Source organism: Dendrobates tinctorius, unplaced genomic scaffold (genome assembly GCF_039654945.1).
Source record: "Dendrobates tinctorius isolate UK_male_01 unplaced genomic scaffold, ASM3965494v1 ptg000292l, whole genome shotgun sequence".
Taxonomy (NCBI): domain Eukaryota; kingdom Metazoa; phylum Chordata; class Amphibia; order Anura; family Dendrobatidae; genus Dendrobates; species Dendrobates tinctorius.
This window is the reverse complement of record NW_027361959.1, coordinates 8,195,349-8,221,566: the sequence shown is the minus strand read 5'-3', so window position 1 is coordinate 8,221,566 and position 26,218 is coordinate 8,195,349. Positions and strand designations below refer to the sequence as shown.

Sequence of the window (26,218 nt, the reverse complement as noted above, 5' to 3'; positions counted from 1 at the left end):
AGGGGTTTTCAAACTAAGACAACCCCTGGTCATGAAACCCACTCTTACACGTAGCAGGGCATCTCATTCTATAAGTCAATGTGCACATAGACAGGGGTCGTCCAAATGAAACAGTTCCCAAGTGTAAAACATGGCATATAGTTACACCATTGTGCACTTAAAGGCCCCAATACCCCTTAGATAACTGTACAGTCGACAGCACCCTTTCCAGGAACCAGTTCTTAAATTGTCCATAAATGAACTGCTGGAGAAAGAGCAATGCAGTGCTCAGCAATTTTCGGCAGTCCCACACACAATGTAGCTGAGACTGAACATGCGCACCTCTGCTTCATTAAAGATGGGACTTTGCAGAGCCCAGTTTCCAGACTAAAGCCCTATTCTTGGGATCGTGTGAATTCGACCTTGCTTGCATTTTTTTGTGTCTGTGGCTTTTTCCCTCTAAGTTGCAGCATGCTGTAGGTATGGTACAGGCAATTTATGGCAATTCATGATTGTTTTTAACCTCAGACTTCTATTGTTTTTTTCACTGATGACTGCTAGGTATTATATTAGTACAGTATTTGTATTAGACTTCTTTTTCTAGTACTTCGAAAAAATATTTTTTTTATGTGTGATACACACGATGGTGGGTGGCATTACAAGGCAATGAAATCCACAGGGCGCTGTTGGTGTCTTTCATCTGTTAAAATACCTACAATGAACACATAATCATTCCTATCCGGTTCTCTTGATAGCATGAGTCCTCCCTACATAAGTTAAAGGTACCTCTTTCAACCTTGCATATACGGTACATATTTTTATACCCACTAGACCTTAGAATAACATGATATTGGTTGGTTCCGTGTGTGCCTTTGTCTATAAGCATACGCTATGAAGGTTTGATTTTACTATTTGTGGTGTTTGATTGACGTATGGCTGTCATTCGTTTTCTTATCTTTTCCACACAGTTTATAAACTGTTATTCTATATGAGACTTACTAATTAAAAACTATTACCTAAACCTTTTATACGCCGCATTATCCTGTCTTTACATGTTTGTTTGGAGTGGGTATTTCTTGTTTGTGGTTCATTGCACCAATTTTTTGGTGTTGTGCCTCACACATAATCAGTGTTGGACTGGGGTGCCAAGGGCCTACCAATAACCAACTCCAGGGCCCCACTTTTCTACTACATGCATATGTGTCATTATCCTCAATCACAAATTTATATAACAATGAACTGGGTAGATTGTTAAATGAATAAGATGTCTCCTTTGTCTGTACATAGTGTTTCAAGTATGAATGCAAAGTCCTATAGAGAAAAAAGGTGGCACTCACCCTCAGGTTAAAAGAACCCTTTATTTAGTCATGGTAAAACAGTTTCAGTAAGAGAATGGTAGAAGACTTCCGGAGACAATGGCCTTTTCATGCTAACTGTTCTTCACTGTCCCCCTTGGAAGAAGGCACGTAGGTGAAACGGCGCTGTTGGGGTTGGAGTTGGTGGCACCTGAGTATCACTGCACTTGTCACTTTGTGAGTGTCCGTTTAGAGCTCCTTGAGGTGATTTATCCTCTCTTTGGCTTGGCATTACATGCCTTCTTTATAGACTATCTTTTCCTTACTGCCTGATTGTTGATTAACATGTCATTTCTGTCAATGTGATTTTTGTGTCTCTGCTTGTGGGTATATATATTTTTTGCACTAAGCACTTTATTATATGTATATACTGTGACAGAGATCGAATACACTCTATGGATATAATGGGCATTTTAAATGTACTATTCAGACTTGTGTATAATATTGTACATCTTTGAGGGTGTAGGGTGTGTGTTGTACAATGACCGGTGGACTGGTTATTATATAGAAACATAAGATTGTATTGAAATTTATAGAGATTCAAGTGTATTGTGCCAAGTACTGCTCATATGAGATGGAGGTGTCCTATTCTTGCACAGGGGCCCACCGGAGGTTTCTCCTGTTCTGCACGTAATATCCAACTGGGATGTTATGAACACATAATCACTCTGAAACTTCATTACTAATTGTAGCATTGTACCACTGTAATTGCTTGGAGCAAGTGTTCTGCTTCCTTTGTCTGCAAGTGGTAAGTCTCCTTGAAGACTTTTAGTCTGGCCATACAAATGAGATAAAAGTGATCCAAGTCCAGAATTGACATTGGTCAACGATTTTATGTGTTTATGTGATTTGATCTGTTTGCTCATTGTTCCCTTATGGCAGATGTCAGGGTAGCGAGGGTCTGCACGTGTCAAATTTCTCTCTCCACATTGAATGGAATATATACGCCAGGGCAAGGAGAGTGTGCATATTTATGGTACAGTTGGGCGGAATAGTTGTCGGCTGAGCAAGCATCTCATGTATATCTCTGGCTTAGGGCATCAGACAAGATTTTACTACTTGGTGTTTTAAAGGTTTAAAAGGGAAGAGCAAGAGCAGGATTTCTTAATGATGTTGAGGGGATAAAATCTGATCTGCGTTATTGTTTTAATGCTGTAAATTGTTTAGGCATCATTTTCATGTTGAAGAGTGAATTATGCTATGATAATGATCCTAAAGGGATGTTTTATTTCAGACACACTTAATACTGTTTGAACATCTCAGGGAGTCGCTGTAGGGAATCAATCTTTATTTCTTCTGAAATCTGTATGGCAGCTCACTCCTAAAGGAGAGGAAATTGTGCTTGACAGATGCAATCATATGCAAATGGCTGTAGAAGAGGTGAAATTATCATCTGCAAACATTGGGCCGAAATTCCATCTGCCACCTCGTGAAGAAGGGCTCTTAATAAATTCTAAGACAGCAAAGTGACACACATCTTAATCAAGACTTAATCCCAGGAATTAATTCTATGTGAGTTTATGCATAATTCTTGAAGCCATAGTTAAAAAAAAACGAAAAAAAAACCACGGCGGTTTCAGTGGCAGATGGACTCTCTGGACTTCATGCAAAGGCATTAAAAAGAGATAGAGAGAGGGAGACCCCTGAAATGTCAGACCCTGTACACAGATACTGGGCACTGCAAAACCTTCAGCTTCTATTGCTGACTTCAAAGGTTGGACTTCCAATTATGCTGACATGAGAACAGCATACAAATGACTGTAAATACATCTCCTGTCAGGCTATGTCTCTTGAAAAGTCAAATCTGTAAAAAGAAAAAACAAACACAAAACTCCTTGTTTGCACAGGAGGCCTGGCCAGTGCTCCCCAGTTAAGAGTGGGCTTTTCATATGCAAATCCCTTCAGTTGTGGGAACAGGGGGGCCACATTTTCACTTTTTTTCAAGGTCACTTTATATATAAGTATTTGCAAAAATTTAGATGCAGTGCATAAGATTACTGAAGATAAAGACACCTTAGATTTCCAAGTCTTTACCTAAAAAAAGGTCCTCCTTATGGCTTCCTGTGTATACCATGCCTTATAATATGATGCGGCTACATGGATCGGAGTGAGGTTCATTTTCACAGACTGAAGAACTCAATTAAGCTTCTAGAGGAGATTTTCATAATTAAATGGGACATGCCGCGACTCTTTGATATATGACATGTAATAAAGAACAAACCTTTTATTATCCTCTTTATGTAGACTCGGACACTACACATTTCTAAATCCATGTGATACGGATCCTAAATTTGGTAGGAAATAATGGATTATAGCATCGTGATTTTAAACCTGTTTTATGATCTAGGTTTGCTACATATCAAAAACTGAGTAAACCTTTTATTTATAACATAATGTTATGTTATATAAGCAGTATAATATATATGTTAATAGATAAAGACAACAGATTAAATCCATTGAGTAAAGTCAATTTGCCATCATGACAGTCTTCTTCATAGCTCATGCACATGGCACACCATGTGCACACAGTCTGTACGACAGCGCACAAAGGACGCCGCCCTCCCCGGCATGGTCGTGGTACACTAATGGGGTGCTGTATCTTGAGATATTCTAAGTTAGCAGCAATGATTCTAGGGGAGCATCTTGGTACCTCTATACCTACAAAATGCAATAGAACATGCCATGATTTTCTTTTGTTAGAATTGCATGGAATCTACAAAAAAAAACTTGGGTTGCCACCGTATGAAATTTAAGGCATTCAGTGGTAGTGTAAATTCCCTAAACATTTGTATGGATATGGAGATTGTACAAGGCATGAACTTAGTACTTGCCCATGAGTAAATGCATTTATTAGGTTCTCTGTAGGAAATGCATTAGTGGGCGATACTTTACAGTCAACTTGCAGATTCAAACTATGCCATATATGAGCTTTAAAGGGTCACTTGGAACTTATGTAAAATGCTTTGACACCACTGACCTTATTGCATTGCTCTTCAACCCACATCCCTTTAATAGTGCAGTGTGAGAACATTACAGAATAACAACCCGAATGTCCTCATGTGCACCAGTAAAGTCCTGACCTTCATTCCATGTACTGTATGATATTTGGCATGCTCTGACGTCTGAAATCAATAGACAGTATCCAAACTACTTAGAATGCTTTATCAAACTCGTAAACTGGTCAGAAAAAAAACATAACAGAGACTAACCAGTTACCATGATATTAAAGACGTTCTACAGGAGCTGATATCTGGAAATAGCACACTGGCTCAGGCTTTAGACAACACTGATGCCCAGGCTAAGGCCTCTTTCTGACATCCAGTTTTCTTGTATGAGTGCTATTTGTGTTTTCCATGGATGACGCTCATACCTGTGATAGTCTGTGGGGCTATTCAAATGTCCAATTGTTTCCTCGGACCGAATCCCAATGCATATGTAATGTGAATGTAGGAATCCTGTGGGAGAAAAAAGAGACCTGAAAAATGACTACGGAAATTATTTTCAGTTTTATTGCTTTAAATTATTCCACAGTGTTTAAAAAAATGAAATGGGAGCTGAAAACAATAAGTACTTTGCCTGTATTCTATTGTGCCTCTAAAAGTGTTGGTAACAAAATGCATCGTGCACCACCGTATATTCAGTTGTGTTCAGTAAAGTTGAGCTGCAGTTTTATTGGTTTGAGATTGTCTTTGTTTTTTTTAAGGGGAACTAATTGAGAATTCCATGTTACACAGTGTTACGTGTACAACTTCCAACTCCCAACAAGGACAATGACAGCTCAAATTACTATTTTTGGTGGACGCAAACAGGCAAGAGTCTCTGTGTGGCTACACAGGTAGCACCAATGATGTGTCCACCCATGGTTGAACCAACTGATACCACCAGCGTCTTATACCCAGGACCCATTCTTTGGCTGTACATTGACTGAAATTACCGGCGTTGTGCTGCTGTCACTTACAAATTTTAGCTATAATGGATGTATGTGCTCTACGTGTTTGGTATTTCAAATAAAAAAGAACAGAAAATGCATTAAAAATAACATAATATTGGAGGCTGGGTGGGCAACTTAAACTACTAGGCATCCAAAAAATCCAAGTCCTCATTTCACGGAATCCCTTCTCAGTTAATGACTAGTTGGGGCTCTCATTAGACAGTCCAGACCAGAGATCTAAATATTATTACAGTTTAATTAAATAAGTAATATGGGTTAAAGTAAACAATTCCTTACCAACTCAATGCCCTACCTATGTGTGAAATTAAACAATGTCCTATGGACTCAATGAACTGCCAATGTGAAAAGTAAACAATGACCAACCAATTCCCCCTCCCCCATTGTTTTTACAGTTGAAATTGTCTATTTTTTCATTATCTCATGTATCCTTAGTTCATGGCTGTGTTTCATTCATAAACCCAACTTTTTTTGTTCAGAATATTCACGATTTTTACAGATATAATTTTTTTTCTCCTCTAAATATTGATCAAATTGCCCTTTTTTTCCAATAATGTTTTATGGCTTCACATACATCTTACATTGGTGGCCTAACACTTTGTATTAAAAGGTAGATGATCTTTGGTATCCTGAGAAACGCAGCAAAGAAACAAAAACGCAAAAAAAAACAAAAACAGCAAGAAAAGCAGCAAAAAAGGCAGCAAAACCTGTGTTTTGGCTTTAGCTTTTTTACTGCCAAAAGATCAGTTTTTGGCTGCAGAAAAAAAGTAAAAAAAGCAACATGTGAACATAGTCAAACATTATCTTCAACAAAAAAGTAAAAACATGCAAAAAACAATTATAAAATATTTACTGCTTGTTCCACATGAACAAAAGGCATTTTCCTATGTATGAATAACAGGAACAAACTTCTACATCAGGCGTTCATAGTCCATGGCAGCTTTATTGTGGCGAAGGTGGAAAACCTAGATCTTGACAAGAAGGATGGGAGAGAAATGAGATCCTGATGCTTGAGAGAGGTGTTAACTGCCCTTGGATAAAGACATAGCCGCATCTTCAGATCTCCATTACGTATTTTGCTCATAATGTTGCTATTTCAGTCTGAATGTCACCTATAAAAGAAGAGGCCTTGCTCTCCCGGAGTGCTCTAAATAGAAGCCTGCTAGATAATCTTTGATTTATAGGCTAGCAAGTCCCAGGGTTTAGAGTGAGTCTGCAATCTGCCAGGGGGGTTTCCAAGCCAAGAAACCACGCACTAGGTTGGCAGTACATTGGGGATTTTATGTGTCCAGTAGCCGAGTGGAGCAGAGTATTTAACCCTGTAGTGCCTATAATGTTTAACTACATCTAATTTTTTTCTACCGTTGTTTACAAAGTTAAAAACAAGACATGAGTGCAATTAGACAATGCATTTAAAAATCCACAAATAATTTTGTATATAATGTAAAAAACATGTAAAAGAATGTAATACATTTATTTTAAAAAAGTAATTATATTATCAGCTGGCGCACATCCCCACTATTTCCCTATTGCTATGCCCCTGAGTTTAGGGTCTGGGGTGTTTTCATATTTTAACTTATTTCTATTTTGTATAATGTGTACCCAAAAATAGCTTGGAGGGATCATTTTTTGCTTTAATTATTTTTTTTTTTATTACCTTGCATTCTATATACAGTGGATATAAAAGATCCACACACCCCTATAAGTTTTTGTCATGTAAGAAAGGAAATCATACCAAGAAGAATAATTTCAGAACTTTTTCCACCTTTGATGTCACCTATAATCTGGATAATTCAATTGAAATCTTTTATGATGGAAAAAGAAAACTATAGAAATAAAATAATGTGGTTGCAAAAAGATGCACACCCTAAATGCCCCTGCAGATGAGCATATGAAAAAAATCTTTTTTTTTTTTTTCAAATTTTTATGTGATTTTATCATTGTGTGTCCGTTTTTAACATCTGGCTCGAGCCAGTCAAACGTGCGGGAGCACCTCCTTTCTACAATTGTACAAGAAACATTGTAAGCAAGACCCAGGAAGGGTCGAAACTTTAAAACAGTATTATTGCCGCATTATCTTCCTGTACCTTGATTTCTACTCATGTTTGCATTTGCAATAAATAAAAGTGATTGCATTTTGGATGAAAAAGTGTGTTTTTCCATTTATGCTACTGCGATCCCACATCCTGCCTGCCAACACCTCGCACATTAGACCTCGTGTACGTCAATTATTTCTATTTACAATTTTAGGTAGCGTCACTGTTGTACCACATTTAAACCAATTCTTGATGACCATCTTCACAGTGTCCCATGATATATCTAAAGCCTTGGTCATTTTTTTCTACCCTTCTCCTAATTGATAACGCTCGACAATGAGATCCCTTTGATGTGTTATAAGCTGTTTACGGACCATGGCTTTTGCCGCAAAATGCCACTAAGAAAATGTCAGGAAAATCCTACCAGAACAGCTAACCTTTATATCGTGTTAATGAGAATCACAATAAATAATGACAGCTGTGTAATGAATAGTATGAGTTTAAATATGATTGAGCACAAACACAATTATAAGAGAGTGTTCACACTTATGCAACCACATTATTTTGTTTTTGTTATCTTTATTTCCCTCCTCAAAATGATTTCAGTTTGTTTCTCAATGGATTTGAACACATTATGATTGTTGTGGAAAAAGTCTTAAATGATTCTTCTTGGTATGATTTTTCTAACATGACAAAAATCTAACTTTTTAACAAGGATCTGTATACTTTTTATATCTACTGTACATGACGCTGCAGGCTGAACCTCCGGTTAGCATTGAGCAGAGTCCAATTAGCTCCAGGAGCCTTGATCTATCACTGGTAATCACTCATATTATCATCATGTATTATCGGAAGCACCTGCGCTCTTCCTTTTACTATATAGACAGCTTTATATTTGCATTTTAGTAGTTTCCAATTTCAGGAAAGTTGGCAGGTAGAATGCTTACTCGTACTAGTTTGACTCTGTCATGCATTATCCACTTATTACAATGATGTCCTGTTCTTTTTCAGTTGTCATCTTGTGCTGCCTCATGGATTTCAACCTTCTGACGGACTCGGAGGCTCGTAGTCCTGCCCTCTCTCTCTCTGATTCTGGAACACCTCAACATGATCACAGCTGCAAAGGGCAGGAGCACAGTGGTGAGTAATCCAAGAGACCTAGATTTAGTTTTGACTGTTCCTGATCATGGTGAACCCGAGATAGAATCTATATTGTAGATTTCATTCTGAGATTATTATTGATAGTCCATTCAATTATATGCAACAGTTACATCATATACAGTGTAGGGCTGTTGAAGATATTAGTTGAGCCTTAGACCAAAGGTCTATCATCTAAATCTCAGATTCAGAATAACCAGATGGTTCTAATCTTTGATTCTTACTAATCCTTCCTTCCTTCCTATCTCCTTCCTTCCTTCCTATCTCCTTCCTTCCCACTTCCTTCCTTCCTACCTCCTTCCTTCCAGTTCAGCCATGCATCTAGTCACTATTTACCGACTCCAATGGTGTTATCAGGTCAACAGCGCTGCAACTGATCATTGGGCTCAGTGGTTCATGTCATCTTCACTGGAAGAGGTGATGAGCCCAGTGATTGGCTGTAACACTGTTGACATGCCAGTAAACCATACAATGACTGGACCAGGGGCAGACACAGCTGCATCTGGGGAGGGTGAGCACCAGACAATTTTATCATTTCTAGCACATGCATGTCGATGGTGTGAGGAGAGCTGGAATAGGAAAAACCCTTTATTAATAATGGATTTCGCACATGTGAAATTGGAGAGGTTGTTTGGTGAGAATTATAAGTAGTTTATTAGAGATGTACTGCTCTTGATGAATCTGCAAGTGGTATTTTCTGTCTGAAACTATTTTTATTCCTGGTATGAATAAGCAAATATTTTGGCCTCTAATTTACTCCTTTTTTTAATCTTTGCTTTTGGTACACAATGGAAAAAGTATATTTAAAGTCAATATGTTACCAAGTTTTGCTAGGTCATCTCAGAGCAGCCTAATGTAGGAAAATATACCCTGATTTCAACAATAGATCACTGAGTTTCCTGGGTGCAGCAGTTGTGATACAATCAGAGTTTTTAGATGTAGCATGTAGCATAGCTGAGAAAGCTATCCCCGCCCATACCACCTTGTACACTAAGGTGCTTATCACAGGAGGGGGCGTGGTCAGTCTAGCACGCCTGTGAGCTATAATCCAGGCAGTGATAATCTCCTAGTGATAAAACCTTAATTGTGAGTAAACAAAAGCACACAGCCAAAAAAGTGACACATTGCTGAAATCTGTGTTTCACCCTCTATCTTCTGCTGTCTTCACATTACATATCAAAATCCTGCCCTCAGATTCCCTTTAAAGCTTGACCATCCCTCTTTCCTTACCATATTGCTTTTTGAATTGACATAGTAAATGTTGTAAATTTGGCTGATCTCATACTTTTCACTGATGGTGGGCAAAACCCTGAAACACAGTGTCTGCCAATTGAGGTTCTGATTTGCCTTTTATCCTAAGTCATATTGCAAGTTTCATTAAAGGGTCGATAGTGACTTATAGGATCGCTGCTTCCAACAGGAGGCGCTATACAGTTCTAGCCCTCTTCCATTCTGAAGAGGCTATTTGCATAGTGAATTTGGCAGAAATTTTGAAAAAATTAAAATGTGACTTTTCAAACAATGCAAATTATGACAAAATACGGCTTAAACTGGTTGCAAAATGTAGATTATTGGTGGTCAGAAGTTATTTTCAGATGAGAAGTGAATTATGGGAAGTTTTAGTTTCCATTAGCATTAGGCTATGTGCATGTGACCAAATTAAGTATGGCATTTTTGTAACTAAAGTACTTTGCAATAAGTGTGAGTAGATTTACAGAGTGATCTTTGCGTGTTCAAAGATCGTCATCGAGCTCCTGCCTCATAGGTGTAACCTGTGCAACCGACCCGAAAGGTAAGGGAGCCCACATCCACCTCCAAATCAGCTTCTGTCACAGACGGGTGGATTATGATGAGTTATTGGCCCATAAACTGTTCTTGCACAGGGACCCTCTTCTGTCTGTGTCTTCCCCTTCCCAACCTTATTGTTCAGCACATTGATAACTAAATCTGTATCCCGTAGAATTTCTTTGTACTATCCCTATTACCGGTACATGAGCTCGTAATACAGTCATCGCTGCAATTCCTAAATACCTGTCTTATGTAAATTGGAAGAGATCAGTACATCTGTTCTTCAGCTCTCAGCATTTTCCATTGCTTCCAGAGTGTGCGATCTCAGCTATATTAGTGATATTATTACAGTGCCATCTAGTGGTTTTCTCAAGTTTCACCATATTTAAAAGTGAGCGTGCGATACTACTTGTGACTGAGATACTGTACGATAGAAAACATAGGAAAGCTCTCCAAAGTTAGTGAAATAGATGCGTCTATATTTCACCATTTGTTACAAGCATCTATAAAATAAGCATCGGTTTTCCCAAATGGTGGATATTTGTCATTTTTTTTTAAGTTCACGTTGAATAGCTACCTAGCCATTTCCTACAAACTTGCAACCTTGATTGCCTATTTTTGTGCAAATTGTTTATTTGTCTACCCTTTATGTAAATGGTGAAGTGTTTCCAATAATATACCTAATTAGGGAATTGTGAATCAGGATGTCCTCGTCTTTTGGTAGAGATACATTATCACCTATCATTACATTGTTTTGGTGGTTATTTTATGAAATGTTTTTGTATATTCACCATTGACATGAATCGCACAGATGTATCTGAGATGCTATGATATGGTTTGGTTTTGCTAGCCAATGCATGATGTTTGTTTCCGCCATCCCAGATGTCAAACACCAACTGTTCATAAAATTATGGTATACCCAACAATATGCCATTGGTTAATGAGATGGTAAAACTCTTTAAAATGAATGGCCTAGTACCCTTTTTCCTATAAGAGTTCCCCTGACATTAAAGGGGTTCTTCACTACTGAACAAGCCCTTATATCAGCTAAAGTGTACAACATGAAATAAAAAAAATTCCCAAACATATATTACCCTCCTGTGACATTCCTCTAAAGTCAGTGCCATGTCTTCCAGTACTTTGTCTTAGCAGATGTCTGCTCTGATAGAATACTATTGGCTGTAGCCGATATATGGATGCTGATTGTCTGCAGCGGTCACGAGACATAGAATTGTCATGTGACTACTGGAAGACACAGCACTAACAGAGATTTGGTGTCTATCCAGGAAGAATGTATATGTCTTTTATTTTATGCTACACACTTTAGCTGTTAAGAAAGAGATGTGCAGTAGTGTAAAACTTCTTTAAGATGATCACAAGGGTTTTCCCACACTAGACCTATATCACCTTTCCATAGGATAAGTAATAAATGACTGATCGCTGAGGGTCCCACAGCTGGAAATCCTTCTGATCACTACAGCAGGAGTACCAAGCCACCATTCTATTAAAGGTAGCCTGTCATCAGATTCATGCTGCCTTAACCATGGGCCACATGGATCAGACACAGCCAGGTATGTTTTACTTTTAAATGTTGTGGCATTAACAGAAAAGATACTATGAAAAGTCAGCTGGGGACCATGTGTCTTGGGACCGGCCTCTTGGACGAGCTACCCAAGACACAGTCCTTGGCTGTCTTTTCAAAGTAAGCTTTCTCTAAAATGCCACTGGATAAAATATATCTGGCTGCAAATGTACAGTCAGTATCTGATTCATGCTGCCTGTGGCTTGGGCAACATGGATCAAGATGTCAGGCTTCCTGTAAGTCACTGTGTGCAGCAATGAATCCATAAGTGGAGTCGACAATTAATGCCAAATGGGAGGTGCTGTGAAGGGTCTACTGTGGAGAGCTACAGCACTTGCCAAGCTTAGGACCATTGTAAACAGTCTATTAGTTTAACCCCTTAATGGCCGAGCCAATTTTGATCTTAATGACCAGGCCAAATTTTACAATTCTGACCAGTGTCACTTTATGAGGTTATAAATCTGGAACTCTTCAATGTATCCACTGATTCTAAGATTATTTTTTCATGACATATTGTACTTCAAGATAGTGGTAAAATTTCTGCAATATGACTTGCATTTATTTGTGAAAAAAAACAGAAATTTTGCAAAAATTTATAAAATTTTGCAATTTTCAAACTTTTAATTTTTGTGCCCTTAAACCAGAGCGCTATCTCACACAAAATAGTTAATAAATAACATTTACCACATGTCTACTTCACATTAGCACAATTTTGGAAACATTATTTTATTTTTGTTAGGAAGTTAGAAGAGTTAAAATTTGACCAGAAATTTCTCATTTTTCCAACAAAATTTGTAAACCCATTATTTTAGGGACCACATCACATTTAAAGTGACTTTGGAGGGATTACATGACAGAAAATACCCAAAAGTGACACAATTCTAGAAACTGAACACCTCAAGGTGCTTAAAATCACATTCAAGAAGTTTATTAACTCGTCAGGTGCTTCACAGGAACTGAAGCACTGTGGAAAAAAAATGAACATTTAATTTTTTTCACCAAAAATTTACTTTAGACCAAAACTTTTTTATTTTCATAATGGTAACAAGAGAAAATGGACCACAAAATGTGTTGAGCAATTTCTCCTGACTACGTCAATACCCCGTATGTGGGGGGAAATCACTGTTTGGGCGCACGGCAGGACTCGGAACTCGGAAGGGAAGGCGCACCATTTGACTTTTTGAGCGCAAAATTGGCTGGAATCGAGAGCGGACACCATGTCGCATTTGGAGAGTCCCTGATGTGCCTAAACAGTGGAAACCCTCCACAAGTGACCCCATTTTGGAAACCACATCCCTCAAAGATTTTATTCAGGGGTATAGTGAGCATTTTGAACCCACTGGTACTACACAGAATTTGATAACATTAGGTTATAATATTGAATATGTCATCATTAGTGCTGAGCGTAAGTGCTCTCTTCTCCAGTATGCACCAAATATCGCAGGTGCTTGAGTGACATACTCAAGTTCCTGCTCCGCATGTTTTGCGGTTGTTAGACAGCCCCCCAAAAAAACGTGGGAATCCACGATACTCCGTGCATAAACAAGCACCCGATGGAAACTCGAGTAGTGAGCAGTTTCTCTCAACACTAGCCGTCATATAGTCATCATTTTTTTTACTTTTGAAAAAACCCAATTCTAACTCCACCCTTAACACAACCCTAGTCCCTAACACTGACACAACCCTAACCCCAACCCTAACACAAACCTAACCCTAACCCTAACTTCAACCCTAACTGCAAAGAATGGAAAAAAGTAAAAAATTTTATTTCATAATGTTTATGTAAATGAGGGGGTGACAAAGGTGGATTTGATTTAGTATGATCACTGTGGTAGGATCTATCACAGTGATAAAAACGAACCAACAGTAAAAATTCCCTATTGTTGCCGAGTACTGGCTGACAGATCTCAGTTGGCGCACTGAGGATGTGTCTGTCAATTTTTTCCAGGAAGATGATGCAAAGTGCTGGGGGACGGAGCAAGAAGGTCCGGGGATGGTGGAGGTATCGTGGGAGGCTCGGGGGAATCCATTTTTTTCTTCTCTGATATGTTAGATCAGAAGGGAGAGAAATTAATTTTAAATCAGACTTTTATTTGTGATTTTTTTTATTTGGTGAATAATGGAGATCATGTGACAGAGGACCGTAAAAACCAGCCCGGATCATGTTCTCCAGGGTCTCAGGTACCCTTGGCAGCTGAGACTCTGGAGATTTTCCGATGCTCGGGGGCGCTATACCCTTATTTATCTGTGTCGTTAAAAAAGTACCCTGACCTGCCTCCATTAAAAAGCATGTCGGCAGTTGTTAAGGTGTTAAAGTGGTTTTCCAGGACTTTTTTTATTTGTTTTCAATGAGCCTTACAACTAACAGGCAGGTAGCTTCATGTAAGAGTGATGGAAAATGACTGTCGCATTCATACCTCTGAAGACACCAATTACGCCATGTTTATTGTATAATGTACATAGTGTCATTCATCTTCTGTATATATTGAGCCATGTGATATGTTTGCCTATGTAATGTGTATAAGTAATGTAAGACATAGCATACAGTATAGGATAGAAAAGAGTAAGACATAGGTTAGGTAGTGACATTAGGGTAAGGTAAGATCTCACGTTCAGGACTACCCCATAGTGGGTAGGGCTTAATACTAGGGCAAGTGACTACTTCTTGTAGATAGTTAGATAGGGACAAGTTATTATTATTTATTTATATAGCACCATTGATTCCATGGTGCTGTACATGAGAAGGGGTTACATACAAATTACAGATATCACTTACAGTAAACAAATTAACAATAACAGACTGATACAGAGGGGAGAGGACCCTACCCTTGCGGGTTTACATTAGGTCAGGGGGTTGCAGCATTGGTTGAGGAGATAGCTCCGGTAGTGGTGAGAAGGCAGTGGGGTCATTGCAGGCTGTAAGCTTTGCAAGCCACTGTAACAACTCAATACGTCTGAAGGATCCGAATGTGGTTGATAGTCGGACGCGTTGGGGCACAGAATTCCAGAGGATGGGGGATATTCGGGAGAAGTCTTGGAGGTTTGGTGAGGAGCGAATAAGTGTGGAAGAGAGAAGGAGGTCTTGGGAGGACCATAGATTACGTGAGGGAAGATATCGGGAGATTAGTTCAGAGATATATGGAGGAGACAGGTTATGTATGGCTTTGTAGGTCAGTATTAGTAATTTGAACTGGATACGCTAAGGGAATGGGAGCCAGTGAAGACATTTGCAGAGGGGAGAAGCGGAGGAGTAGCGAGGAGAGAGATGAATTACTCTGGCAGCAGAGTTAAGGATAGACTAGAGAGGTGCGAAGGTGTTAGCAGGGAGGCCACAGAAAAGGAAGTTGCAGTAGTCGAGGCAGGAGATGATGAGGGCATGCACAAGCATTTTAGTTGATTTAGGGTTAAGGAAAGGGCGGATTCTGGAAATATTTTTGACCTGGAGGTGACAGGAGGTGGAAAGAGCTTGGATGTGCAGTTTGAAGGACAGGGCAGAGTCAAGGGTTCAAATATAAGTAGGAAGTGTCTGTAAGCAGTCCTGCCATTTTGGATGAACTACAGGAAAAGGAGACTAAGAGATAAGGAAATTGTATGACCTGGAACTGACCAAAGAGACAAAGTGGTCTTCCATCATAAAGGGGTCCTTGGACAGGACAATATGTGATGACAAATCCTGAGCTTGCTAAATGCTGAAGATAACCGACCTTAACAGGACTAAGTTTGTGGGACTAGTGGGTGGTCCCGAGGGGTAGATCCAGGGCACCAGTAGGGGAAGAAACAGGACACAGAACTGCTGAGCAGGTAGATAAACCTACTATTCAGGACTGTGGTGACAAGCTAGACTGTGACAAAGCAGGGCGAACCAGTGTGCTTCACTGACCCAGGAGTAGACTAGAGTGGAAGGAAATGATGTGTGTGAATAATATGCTTTTCACTAAGAAGGAAATATTCATAAGACTTTGTTCTCGCTACCCCTTGTACATAACCCTTGTGAAGTTGCCGTTCAGTAAATACTGTGTTAAGAACGGGAGTCTCCTGTATTGAACAGTAATAGATGTGGTCCTGGCTGGCCAACATCATTGGTCACAGGTGGCCTGCACGGGCAAGAGGTCCTCACAGCACCAACACCCAGCCAGGACTCACTTATTCATGTAGCGTGTCGGGGCGTACCTTAAGAAAACAGTGCCTCTACCACATCTACCGCTCCATGTTGCACTACATTCCCATCAATAAACAGGTTTTCATCTTCCTGGCTGCTCTGTCAACAGGGCATTACTGCCATCGTCATGCTGATTGATAGCTGGTCCCCGCAGTTAGTCAGCTGTCAATCAGCATGACATTGGCAACCATGTACTGTCAATAGAGCAAGAGAAAGAGAAGAAGCAGCTTTGTCAAAAATGACATCAGCAGGAGATGCACAATGGCCATCAGGAGCAGTCTGTAACCGCTCTAACTCGGCAGAGATTAGCAGAGGGCAAAACAGGCAAGTAGTTAGCTCTTATGCCCTTAGTAAAAAATAAAATAATCCCAGATAAGGCCCTTTAAGGCCACGTTCACTATTATACTTTTGCTCTGATTGTTCCACTCCTGGCTTTGGCTTACAGATACTGAGGTAAAATACTGACCAAATACTGAACGTGTGCACATGAAAATCTATAAAACTGACCAAGTAATATCATTCATAAAATCTATGCTATACGGTAATATATAGGCTGGTTAGTACTATGCATTTAGTAACTAGACATCCAAAGTATTGAATGCATGGACATTATCCAAAATGAACTTCTCTGAACCAAGAATCAGTAAGAGCTTAGACAGCTTTGAATAGAATGCAGTAAATATAATAAAAATGCGCTCAATGGCCTCATTTTGGCTACTACTCAGGTAGAAACATTGATAAAATTCATATCATCCAATTAGGATATCACAAAGTAGTCTGGCGTTTACTTGTAGAGTTTCAGTATCTGTCTACACATCTGTTGTAGTCTTATTATTGTTACTGTAGAGTCTATTAATTCTGCAACCTTTCATTCATTAGCATGATGAGCTGTTATGTAAGATTCACTGTCTTTATAACCCTGCCCTTGGAACCACCAGCCTCCTTCATTCCCGGCATACCCTGTGGCCTTACTCAGCCTCAGATAATATATTTTTATATTTGGCATTTTAAATCATCACCGGGCAGGACCTTAATTATGAGTGTGAATCAGGTCTCAGCTAATTATGTACTTCTTTTTAATGACTTTATTATTGTCTACAAAATGAATATCATTAGTAATGAAGTGAGGTGAAAATAGAAGATTTGTAACAGAAAATATTATTTTTATATGAGTCTTTATAATAATGATAATTATAATAGTGTGCATTTGCAATAATTTATATAGCACCAACATATCCCTCAATAAAATTGTCCTATTCAAGGACTGGCCTTAGGGGTGCATGTCTTGTGGAGTCGCACAAAACCACTGCTGAAGCTGTCTCTGAAAATGGATAGATAGATCTGAAAATGAATTTTATAACAGTTTTATTAAGGCAATGTATAGTATAGTTATTGGATTACTTTTCGTATTGAGTTGTTACAGTGGCTTGCAAAAGTATTCACCCCACTCCCCCCTTGGCTTTTTATCTATTTTGTTACAATTGTAATCCGAATTGAGTGGGATGCATCAGCACTACACTGTCTAATATGTTGAAGTGAAGGAAGAAAAATATAGGCAGAACTTAAATAACTAAAAATTGGCATGTGAATATGTATTCTACCCCTTTTGAGATGAAGACCATAAAAGTTTCTGGTGTAAAGAATGTACCTTCATAAGTCACATGATCAGTGAAAGGAAGTCCAGCTGTCTGCCATCTAAGTGTCACACCGACTGTCAGCATATACACTCCTTTTCTGAAAGGCCACACAGGTTGCAGCACCATTAAGGAAGAGGCACTACTAGCCAAACAGCACCATGAAAACCAAGGAGATCTCCAAACAAGTCATGGACAAAGTTGTTCAGAAGTAAAAGTCAGAGTTGGGTTATAAAATAATATCCCAATCTCTGATGATTCCCTGGATCACCATCAAATCTATTATCATCAAATGGAAGGAACATGGTACCACAACAAATCTGCCAAGAGAAAGTTGCCCACCAAAACTCTCAGCCTGGGCAAGGAGGGCATTAATTAAAGATGCAGCAAAGAGGCTTAAGATAACACTGAAGGAGCTATAGCGTTCCCAAGAAGAGACTGGAGTATATGTCCATAAGACCACCATAAGCCATACACTCCATAAAAGCTAAGAGTGGACAGAAAAAAGTCTTTACTTACACATAAAAATTGTAAGGCTCGTTTTGAGATTGCAAAAAGATGTGTAGGAGACTTGCCAACTGTATGGAGGAAGGTACTGTCTTCATATGGGACCAAAATTTAAAATTTTGGCCAACAAAGTACCGTAAGCACTACAGTGGGGAAAAAAAGTGTTTAGTCAGCCACCAATTGTGCAAGTTCTTCCACTTAAAAAGATGAGAGAGGCCTGTAATTGCCATCATGGGTAGACCACAACTATGAGAGTCAAAATGAGAAAACAAATCCAGAAAATCACCTTGTCTGATTTGGCAAGATTTATTTTGCAAATTATGGTGGAAAATAAGTATTTGGTCACCTAAAAACATGCAAGATTTCTGGCTCTCAGACCTGTAATTTCTTATTTAAGAGGCTCCTCTGTCCTCCACTCATTATCTTTAGTAATGGCACCTGTTTGAACTTGCTATCAGTATAAGAGACACCTGTCCACAACCTCAAACAGTCACACTTCAAACTCCACTATGGTGAAGACCAAAGAGCTGTTGAAGGACACCAGAAACAAAATTGTAGCCCTGCACCAGGCTGGGAAGACTGAATCTGCAACAGGCAAGCAGCTTGATGGGATTAAATCAATTGTGGGAGCAATAATCAGAAAATGGAAGACATACAAGACCACTCATAATCTCCCTCGATCTGGGGCTCCATGTAAGATCTCACCACATGGTGTCAAAATGTTCAGAAGTACAGTGAGCAAAAATCCCAGAACCACACTAATGAATGACCTGCATAGAGCTGGGACCACCGTAACAAAGGCTACCATCAGTAACACACTACACCGCCAGGGATTCAGATCCTGCAGTGCCAGACGTGTGCCCCTGCTTGAGCTAGTACATGTCTAGGCCCGTCTGGATTTTGCTAGAGAGCATTTGGATTATCCAGAAGAGGATTAGGAGAATGTTATATGGTCTGATGAAACCAAAGTAGAACTGTTTGGTAGAAACAAAAGTCATCGTGTTTGGAGGAGACAGAATGCTGAGTTGCATCCAAAGAACACCATACCTACTGTGAAGCATGTGGGTGGCAACATCATGCTTTGGGGCTGTTTCTCTGCAAAGTGACCAGAACGACTGATCCGTGTACATGAAAGAATGAATGGGGCCATGTTTCATGAGATTTTGAGTGCAAACCTCCTTCCATCAGCAAGGGCATTAAAGATGAAATGTGGATAGGTCTTTCAGCATGATAATTATCCCAAGCACACTGCAAGGGCAAAGAATGAGTGGCTTCGTAAGCCAGTCTCCAGATCTCAACCCTAAACATCACTTCTCTAGAGGAGATCTGCATGGAGGAATGGGCCAACATACCACCAACAGTGTGTGCCAACCTTGTGAAGACGTAAAGAAAACATTTGACCTCTGTCATTGCCAACAAAGGATATGTAACAAAATATTGAGATGAGCTTTTGTTAATGACCAAATACTTATTTTCCACCATAATTTGCTAAATAAATGTTGCCAAATCAGACAAGGGGATTTTCTGGATTTGTTTTCTCATTTTGACTCTCATAGTTGTGGTCTATCTATGATGTTAATTACAGGCCTCTCTCATCTTTTTAAAGGGAATATGACAGCTATTTTTTCGATTATCAGCTGCCGGCACTGCCATCAGGGGCTTATCTACAGGATTCTGTAAAATCCCAGTGGCAAGATGTGGTAAGCTCATAGGGCCTTGTCCAAAGTGATTGGTAATTGCTGCAAAAGGATGCTCTATAAAGTACTGATTTTAGGGGAGTGAATAGTTATGCACACTGAAGTTTTCAGTTAGGGTATGTGCACACATTGCGGATTTGCTGCTGCAGATTCGCTGAAGATCAACAAGTGATTTACAGTACAATGTTATTCTATGGGGAGAAAAATTTGCTGTGCACGTGCTGCAGAAAAATCAGTGCGGAAACGCAGCATTTTTTTTTTCCCGCAGCATGTCAATTCTTTGTGCGGATTCCGCAGCGTTTTTACTCCCATTCCATTATAGGAATCTGCAGATGTAAAAACGCATGCCAAATCAGCACAAAATCTGCAGGAAAGCTACATAAAAAACGCACAGATTTTGACCTGTGGATTCTGCTAAGAGATGCAGATTCCGCGCAGAAAATTCCGCACAGCAATCCGCACCGTGTGCACATACCCTTAGGGTATAGTGTTATGTGATGCCATATATTGGTCAGATTACTATTTTCTACCTATTCTATAAAGTGGCAAATCCATCACACACTGCCAATATACTGTAAAGTACCTAATTACTGCCATGAAGTGTTCAAATAGTACATACAGTGGCTTGCGGATGTATTCACCCCATTAGTATTTTTCATGTTTTGCTACCTCACAACCTGGAATTTCACTGTTTTTTTTTAACGGTTTGCATCAGTTCATGTTAGGCTATGTGCACACGGAGTTTTTTGCCTCTGCGGATTTTGTAGTGAAAACCGCAGATAAATCAGTCCTGAGGGTTTTGCCCTGCGGTTTCACACCTCATAATGGATGAGGTATGAAATTGCAGCGTTTCTGCACCAAACAATTGACATGCTGCGGATTGTAAACCGCAGCAAAACTGCGCGGAAAAATCCGCAGCATGTGCACTGCGTTTTACAGTTTACCATTGAAAACAATGGTACTGTACAACGCACCTAAATCTGCAGTGGACCCGCAGCAGAATCCGCACCATGTGCACATACCCTAAAGAACATGCCAACATGGGGAAAGCCAACAGAAGGTACTACTCACATTTCCCAATGATGATCCAACCAAATTACCAATCCATAGCAAATTTACAAAAACATGTAAGCAAAATCAGACACGCAGGGACCAACACCCAAGTTTGCTATTATCACATTTCTATTTGCTATGCAGAGATGTACGTTTACAATGCATGGTATGTGATTTTTTAAAGCAAGTTATTTAAATTTGCACATTTTTAACCCCGTTCTGCCAGTGGATGTACTATTCCATCCATGTGCTCTGGGACTTAATACCCAAGGACGGAAATAGTACATCATAAGCAATCGGCCGAGCTCACGGTGGGAGCGCGGCTGATCGTGGCCAGGTGTCAGCTGATTCTTACAGCTGACACCCGGCACGGACCACTCCTGGCACTTTAACCCCCAGAACACTGCGATCAAACATGATCGCAGTATTTCGGAGCCGGAAGAGGGGCTAACAGCCCCTCTGCCTTTGGATCGGAGACCCTGTGGATCCCCCCAGGGCTGTGGGGTTACTCGGTACCGGGCCGGTGTCTCAGAGGGATGTGTCACGGTTGCCGTGGCCCTAGGCGTCCATTCAAATGGGGTGAAACGTAGCCGAGTAAAGTTTATAGGTAGATGATACGTGACGCCACCTGTGGTGCTTGGCAATGAAGGGGTTAAGCCGACGCTGCAGTGCAGATCCTCTGGGACAGATGGTATAAGGCAGAAAAGATGTGATAGCTCCCCACAGATATAGCTGTAGTACCAGGGCAGTAGTAATAGGTGTTGAGGAAGCGGGTGAAGTGTTAGGCACAGAGATGTAGCAGTGCTGAAGAGGTTGCAGGAAGAAGGCAATGACATAACAGAGTGCAGTTTCCTTTACCTTTACTTTGCTTTGTAAGTGCAGTCTAGGATCCAGATTACAGGTGGAACAGGAGTTAGGTAGCCTGGAAGTAACTTAGGAATCTCTCTATGCAGATGGGTTGTGTAGTCTCCTTCCTAGTGCTTATCTGAGTTACTAGCAGTTCTGAGCTACACTGAAGTTCCTCTTGCTTGCTCTCTTTTAGCTCTCCCCTCGTATGGCAGGCAGCCGTAGCCTCCTCTTTCTGGCTCACACACGTTGCTGCTGTGCCTCCGAGTCTTAGTTGGGCACAGGGCATTTACAGCCTCTTGGTAATACCACTGTGGCGACCATACTCCTGGGGGCGCCACACCCACGGCATGACGCGGGGTCCCGATTGCTACCATGGAGACCCGATGTCATCATGATGACATCCGGGTCTCCAGATCTGAGAAACTTCCTGTCATGCGCAGTGATGACCAGGAAGTCTCTCAGGTTAGTGTATAGAAGCTGCAGCGCTGACAGCTTCTATAGCATGCAGATCTGCATGCTATAGAAGCGATCAGCCTGCATAAAATGAGTTAGAAGTAAGATCTGACAACAGTGGATTCCGGGTCAGTGTAGGAGAGGCTAAGCACAGCGCCTGCTTTTCAAATCCCTGCTTTTGGTCAGCTTTGACCTATACACCCCTTCTCATAATTGCAGCTTTTCAAATCCCTGCTTTTGGTCAGCTTTGACCTATACACCCCTTCTCATAATTGCAGGACTAAACTAATTACGGTTGCTGCTACGCCAACTTCACCTACAGGCATATATATTTACTCATTCCTACAGCAGTCGGGCTGATGAAGGTCCAACTGGGACCGAAACGTCCTCTGTTTTTGTGACTGCCTAAATAAAAAAATCTGGATTTCCTTATCATAAGTTGCGTGCCAAGTTTCTTACTTCTATCTTACTGGCTTGGGAACCTACTTGAGCACCTTCACAGTAGTGCTACGGTTTATTCTCTTGCACAAAATGAGTGTCCCATAGTGGGAGAAAGTGTAAAAGTAAGAATTAAATAAAAAATGTTTTTTAAATAATTGTAAAAATATTTTAAAAAATAATAAATAGTAATAGTAAACCAATCAATATTTATTCCATCAATAAATAAATATTTGAATTAAAAAAAATCTAAACAATAAGGTTAACTTGTCCCACAAAAAAACAAAACCTGACATGACTGTGGGCCAAAATAAGGAAAAATTATAGCACTCAAAATGTGGTGATGCAAAAACTATTTTTTGCAATAAAAAGCGTCTTTTAGTGTGTGCCAGCTGCCAAACATAAAACCCGCTATAAAAACCCGCTATAAATAGTAAAACAAACCCCCTTTTATCACCCCCTTAATTAGGGAAAAATAATAAAATAAAAAAATGTATTTATTTCCATTTTCCCATTAGGGTTATGGTTAGGGCTAAAATTAGGGTTAGGGTTGGGGCTAAAGGTAGGGTTGGGGTTAGGGTTAGGGTTTAGATTAGAGTTAGGGTTGGGATTAGGGTTAGGGGTGTGTTGGAGTCAGGGTTGGAGTTAGAATTGGGAGTATCCACTGCTGAGGTACATCAGGGGCTCTCCAAACGCGACATGGCATCTGATCTCAATTCCAGCCAATTCTGCGCTGAAAAGTCAAACGACGCTCCTTCCCTTCCAAGCTTTGCCATGCACCCAAACAGTGGTTTACCCCCACATATGGAGTCTCAGCTTACTCTGGACAAATTGCACAACAACTTTTGGAGTCCAATTTCTCCTGTTACCCTTGGGAAAATGAAAAATTAGGGCAAAAAGATCATTTTTGTGAAAAAATATGATTTTTTTATTTTTACAGCTCTACATTATAAACTTCTGCGAAGCACTTGGGGGTTCAAAGTGCTCACCACACATCTAATAAGTTCCTTAGGGGGTCTGCTTTCCAAAATGGTGTCACTTGTGGGGGGTTTCCACTGTTTAGGCACATCAAGGGTTCTCCAAACGTGACATGGCATCCGATCTCAATGCCAGACAATTTTGCATTGAAAAGTCAAACGGCGCTCCTTCCCTTCCGAGCTCTGCCATGCACACAAACAGTGGTTTACCTGCATATATGGGGTATCAACGTACTCAGGACAAATTTTACAACAACTTTTGGGGTCCAATTTCTCCTGTTACCCTTGGTAAAATAAAACAAATTGGATCTGAATTAAATTTTTTGTGAAAAAAAGTTAAATGTTCATTTTTTTTAAACATTCCAAAAATTCCTATGAAGTACCTGAAGGTGTAATAAACTTCTTGAATGTGGTTTTGAGCACCTTGAGAGGTGCAGTTTTTAGAATGGTGTCACTTTTGGGTATTTTCTTTCATATAGACCCCTCAAAGTGACTTCAAATGTGATGTGGTCCCTAAAAAAATGGTGTAAAAATGAGAAATCACTGGTCAACTTTTAACCCTTCCGAACAAAAAAAAACTTTGGTTCTAAAATTTTGCTGATATAAAGTAGACATGTGGGAAATGTTACTTATTAAGTGTTTTGTGTGACATATCTCTGTAATTAAAGGGCATGAAAATTCAATGTTGGAAAATTGTGAAATTTTCAAAATTTTTGCCAAATTTCAGTTTCTTTCACAAATAAATGCAAGTCTTATCAAATAAATTTTACCACTATCATGAAGTACAATATGTCATGAGAAAATATTTTCAGAATCACTGGGATCCATTGAAGCGTTCGAGAGTTATTACCTCATAAAGGGACAGTGGTCAGAATTGTAAAAATTGGCCAGGTCATTAACATGCAAACCACCCTTAGGGGTAAAGGGGTTAAACATTTTTTAGAGAAAATACTATGGTTTTATACTAATCATATACATGTTAAGTCTTAATTTCTATTGCTTCTCTTATTATTTGACTATTTAATCCCTTCACCACCTTGCGATTTTCCGTTTTTGCTTTTTGCTCCCCTTCTCCCCAGAGCCATAATTCTTTTATGTTTTTTTCAGGGTGAGTTGTTCTTTTGAATGACCATACAGTGTACTGGACAAATAGAAAAAATTCTATGTGCGATGAAATTCAAAAAGAAGTGCAATTCCACAATGTTTTTTTTTTTTTTTGCTTTTTTATTTACCATGTTCACTAAATGCTAAAACAGTATGGTGGCTCAGTGGTTATCACTGCAGCCTTGCAGCGCTGGGGTCCTGGGTTCAAATCCCACTAAGGACAATATCTGCAAGGAGTTTGCATGTTCTCCCTGTGTTTGCGTGGGTTTCCTCTGTGTACTCTTATCTCCTCCCCAGTGCAAAGACATACTGATAGGGATTCTAGATTGTGAGCCCCATTGGGGACAGTGATGATAATGTGTGCAAAAACTGTAAAGTGTTGTGGAATATGTTAGCGCTATTTAAAGATTATTATTATAAAATTGACCTGCCAATGTGATTCCTCATGTCAGTGCGAGTACGTAGACACCAAACATGTATAGGTTCTTTTTTATTTAAGTGGTGAAAAAAAAAATCCAAAGTTTGTAAGAAAAAAAAATGTCACCATTTAGCGTCTTAATTTTTGGTGATCTGGGGCTGGGTGAGGGCTATTTTTTTATGTGCTGAGCTGACATTTTTGAATGGGGCACTAGGGGGTGATTTCATGTTTTTCAAAAACATTTCTTTTTTTTTTCCCACTTTTTACTTGCTTCAAAAGCCTCCTTAGGAAATTTGAAGCTGAGATCGTGTGATCGCTGTTACATAGCAACTGCTATGTGTAACATAAATCATGATCTCCGAGGAATGCCGACCTTGGTCTGGCGTTCATGGTAGATTTGCAATAATAGCCATGGGGGTCTTCTGCAGACCCCCTGCTGTTATGACGACCCATCAGCACCCTGCGATCATGTGACAGCGGCGCAGATGGTCATCTAGGTTCACATTGCGTTAATGCAGTCCGTTCAACGCATAGCATTGACGGACTGCATTAATGCTACTGTCATTTTGTGATCGCGTTTAGCAATCACGCTAGCGTAGCTTCCCTGTCTGTGCTAGCAGTGCAGCCCGCGTCTGAGGCTCCGTCACAGAATGACGGCACATCGCAAACGCATGCCGATTATGGCATGCGTTAGCAATGCACTACATAATGGCGCTCTATGGCTGCGCTAACGCATCTGTTACATAGCGTTAGTGCCGCTATGTAACGGATGCCGTCACCGCATTGCCATTAGCACAATGAGAACCCAGCCTTATGACACGCTTATGGTTTGCACAAATTAAATGCTGCTGTCAGAGATTGACGGCGCCATCTCTGAGGAATCCACATATAGGATTGTTTCCACGTTTCGGCGCACCCAAGTCAAGCAGAACTGAATCCATCAGCACTATCGGGCGGCAATACTACTCGTTTCTCCGTAGCAGAGCCAAAGACTTTGTACATCAGTTGAGACGCCGGCGAGAGATTTTCCAGCCTTTCCCCTGCTTGAAGTGCAACTGATACGTTGTCTTGTTTTATATATT

General features: G+C 40.0%; 1 protein-coding gene across 3 annotated transcripts in view; it reads left to right on the top strand.

The window, feature by feature from the left end:
- Positions 1–26,218, top strand: part of LOC141072876 (pituitary homeobox 3) — a 194,499-nt gene that overhangs the window by 102,938 nt on the left and 65,343 nt on the right. For all 3 annotated transcript variants that reach the window (XM_073560085.1, XM_073560086.1, XM_073560084.1), the window contains one exon: positions 8,331–8,459. In XM_073560085.1, coding sequence (XP_073416186.1) covers positions 8,351–8,459 — 109 coding nt within the window. In that variant the 5' untranslated portion in view covers positions 8,331–8,350. The remainder of the gene's footprint in view (positions 1–8,330; positions 8,460–26,218) is intronic.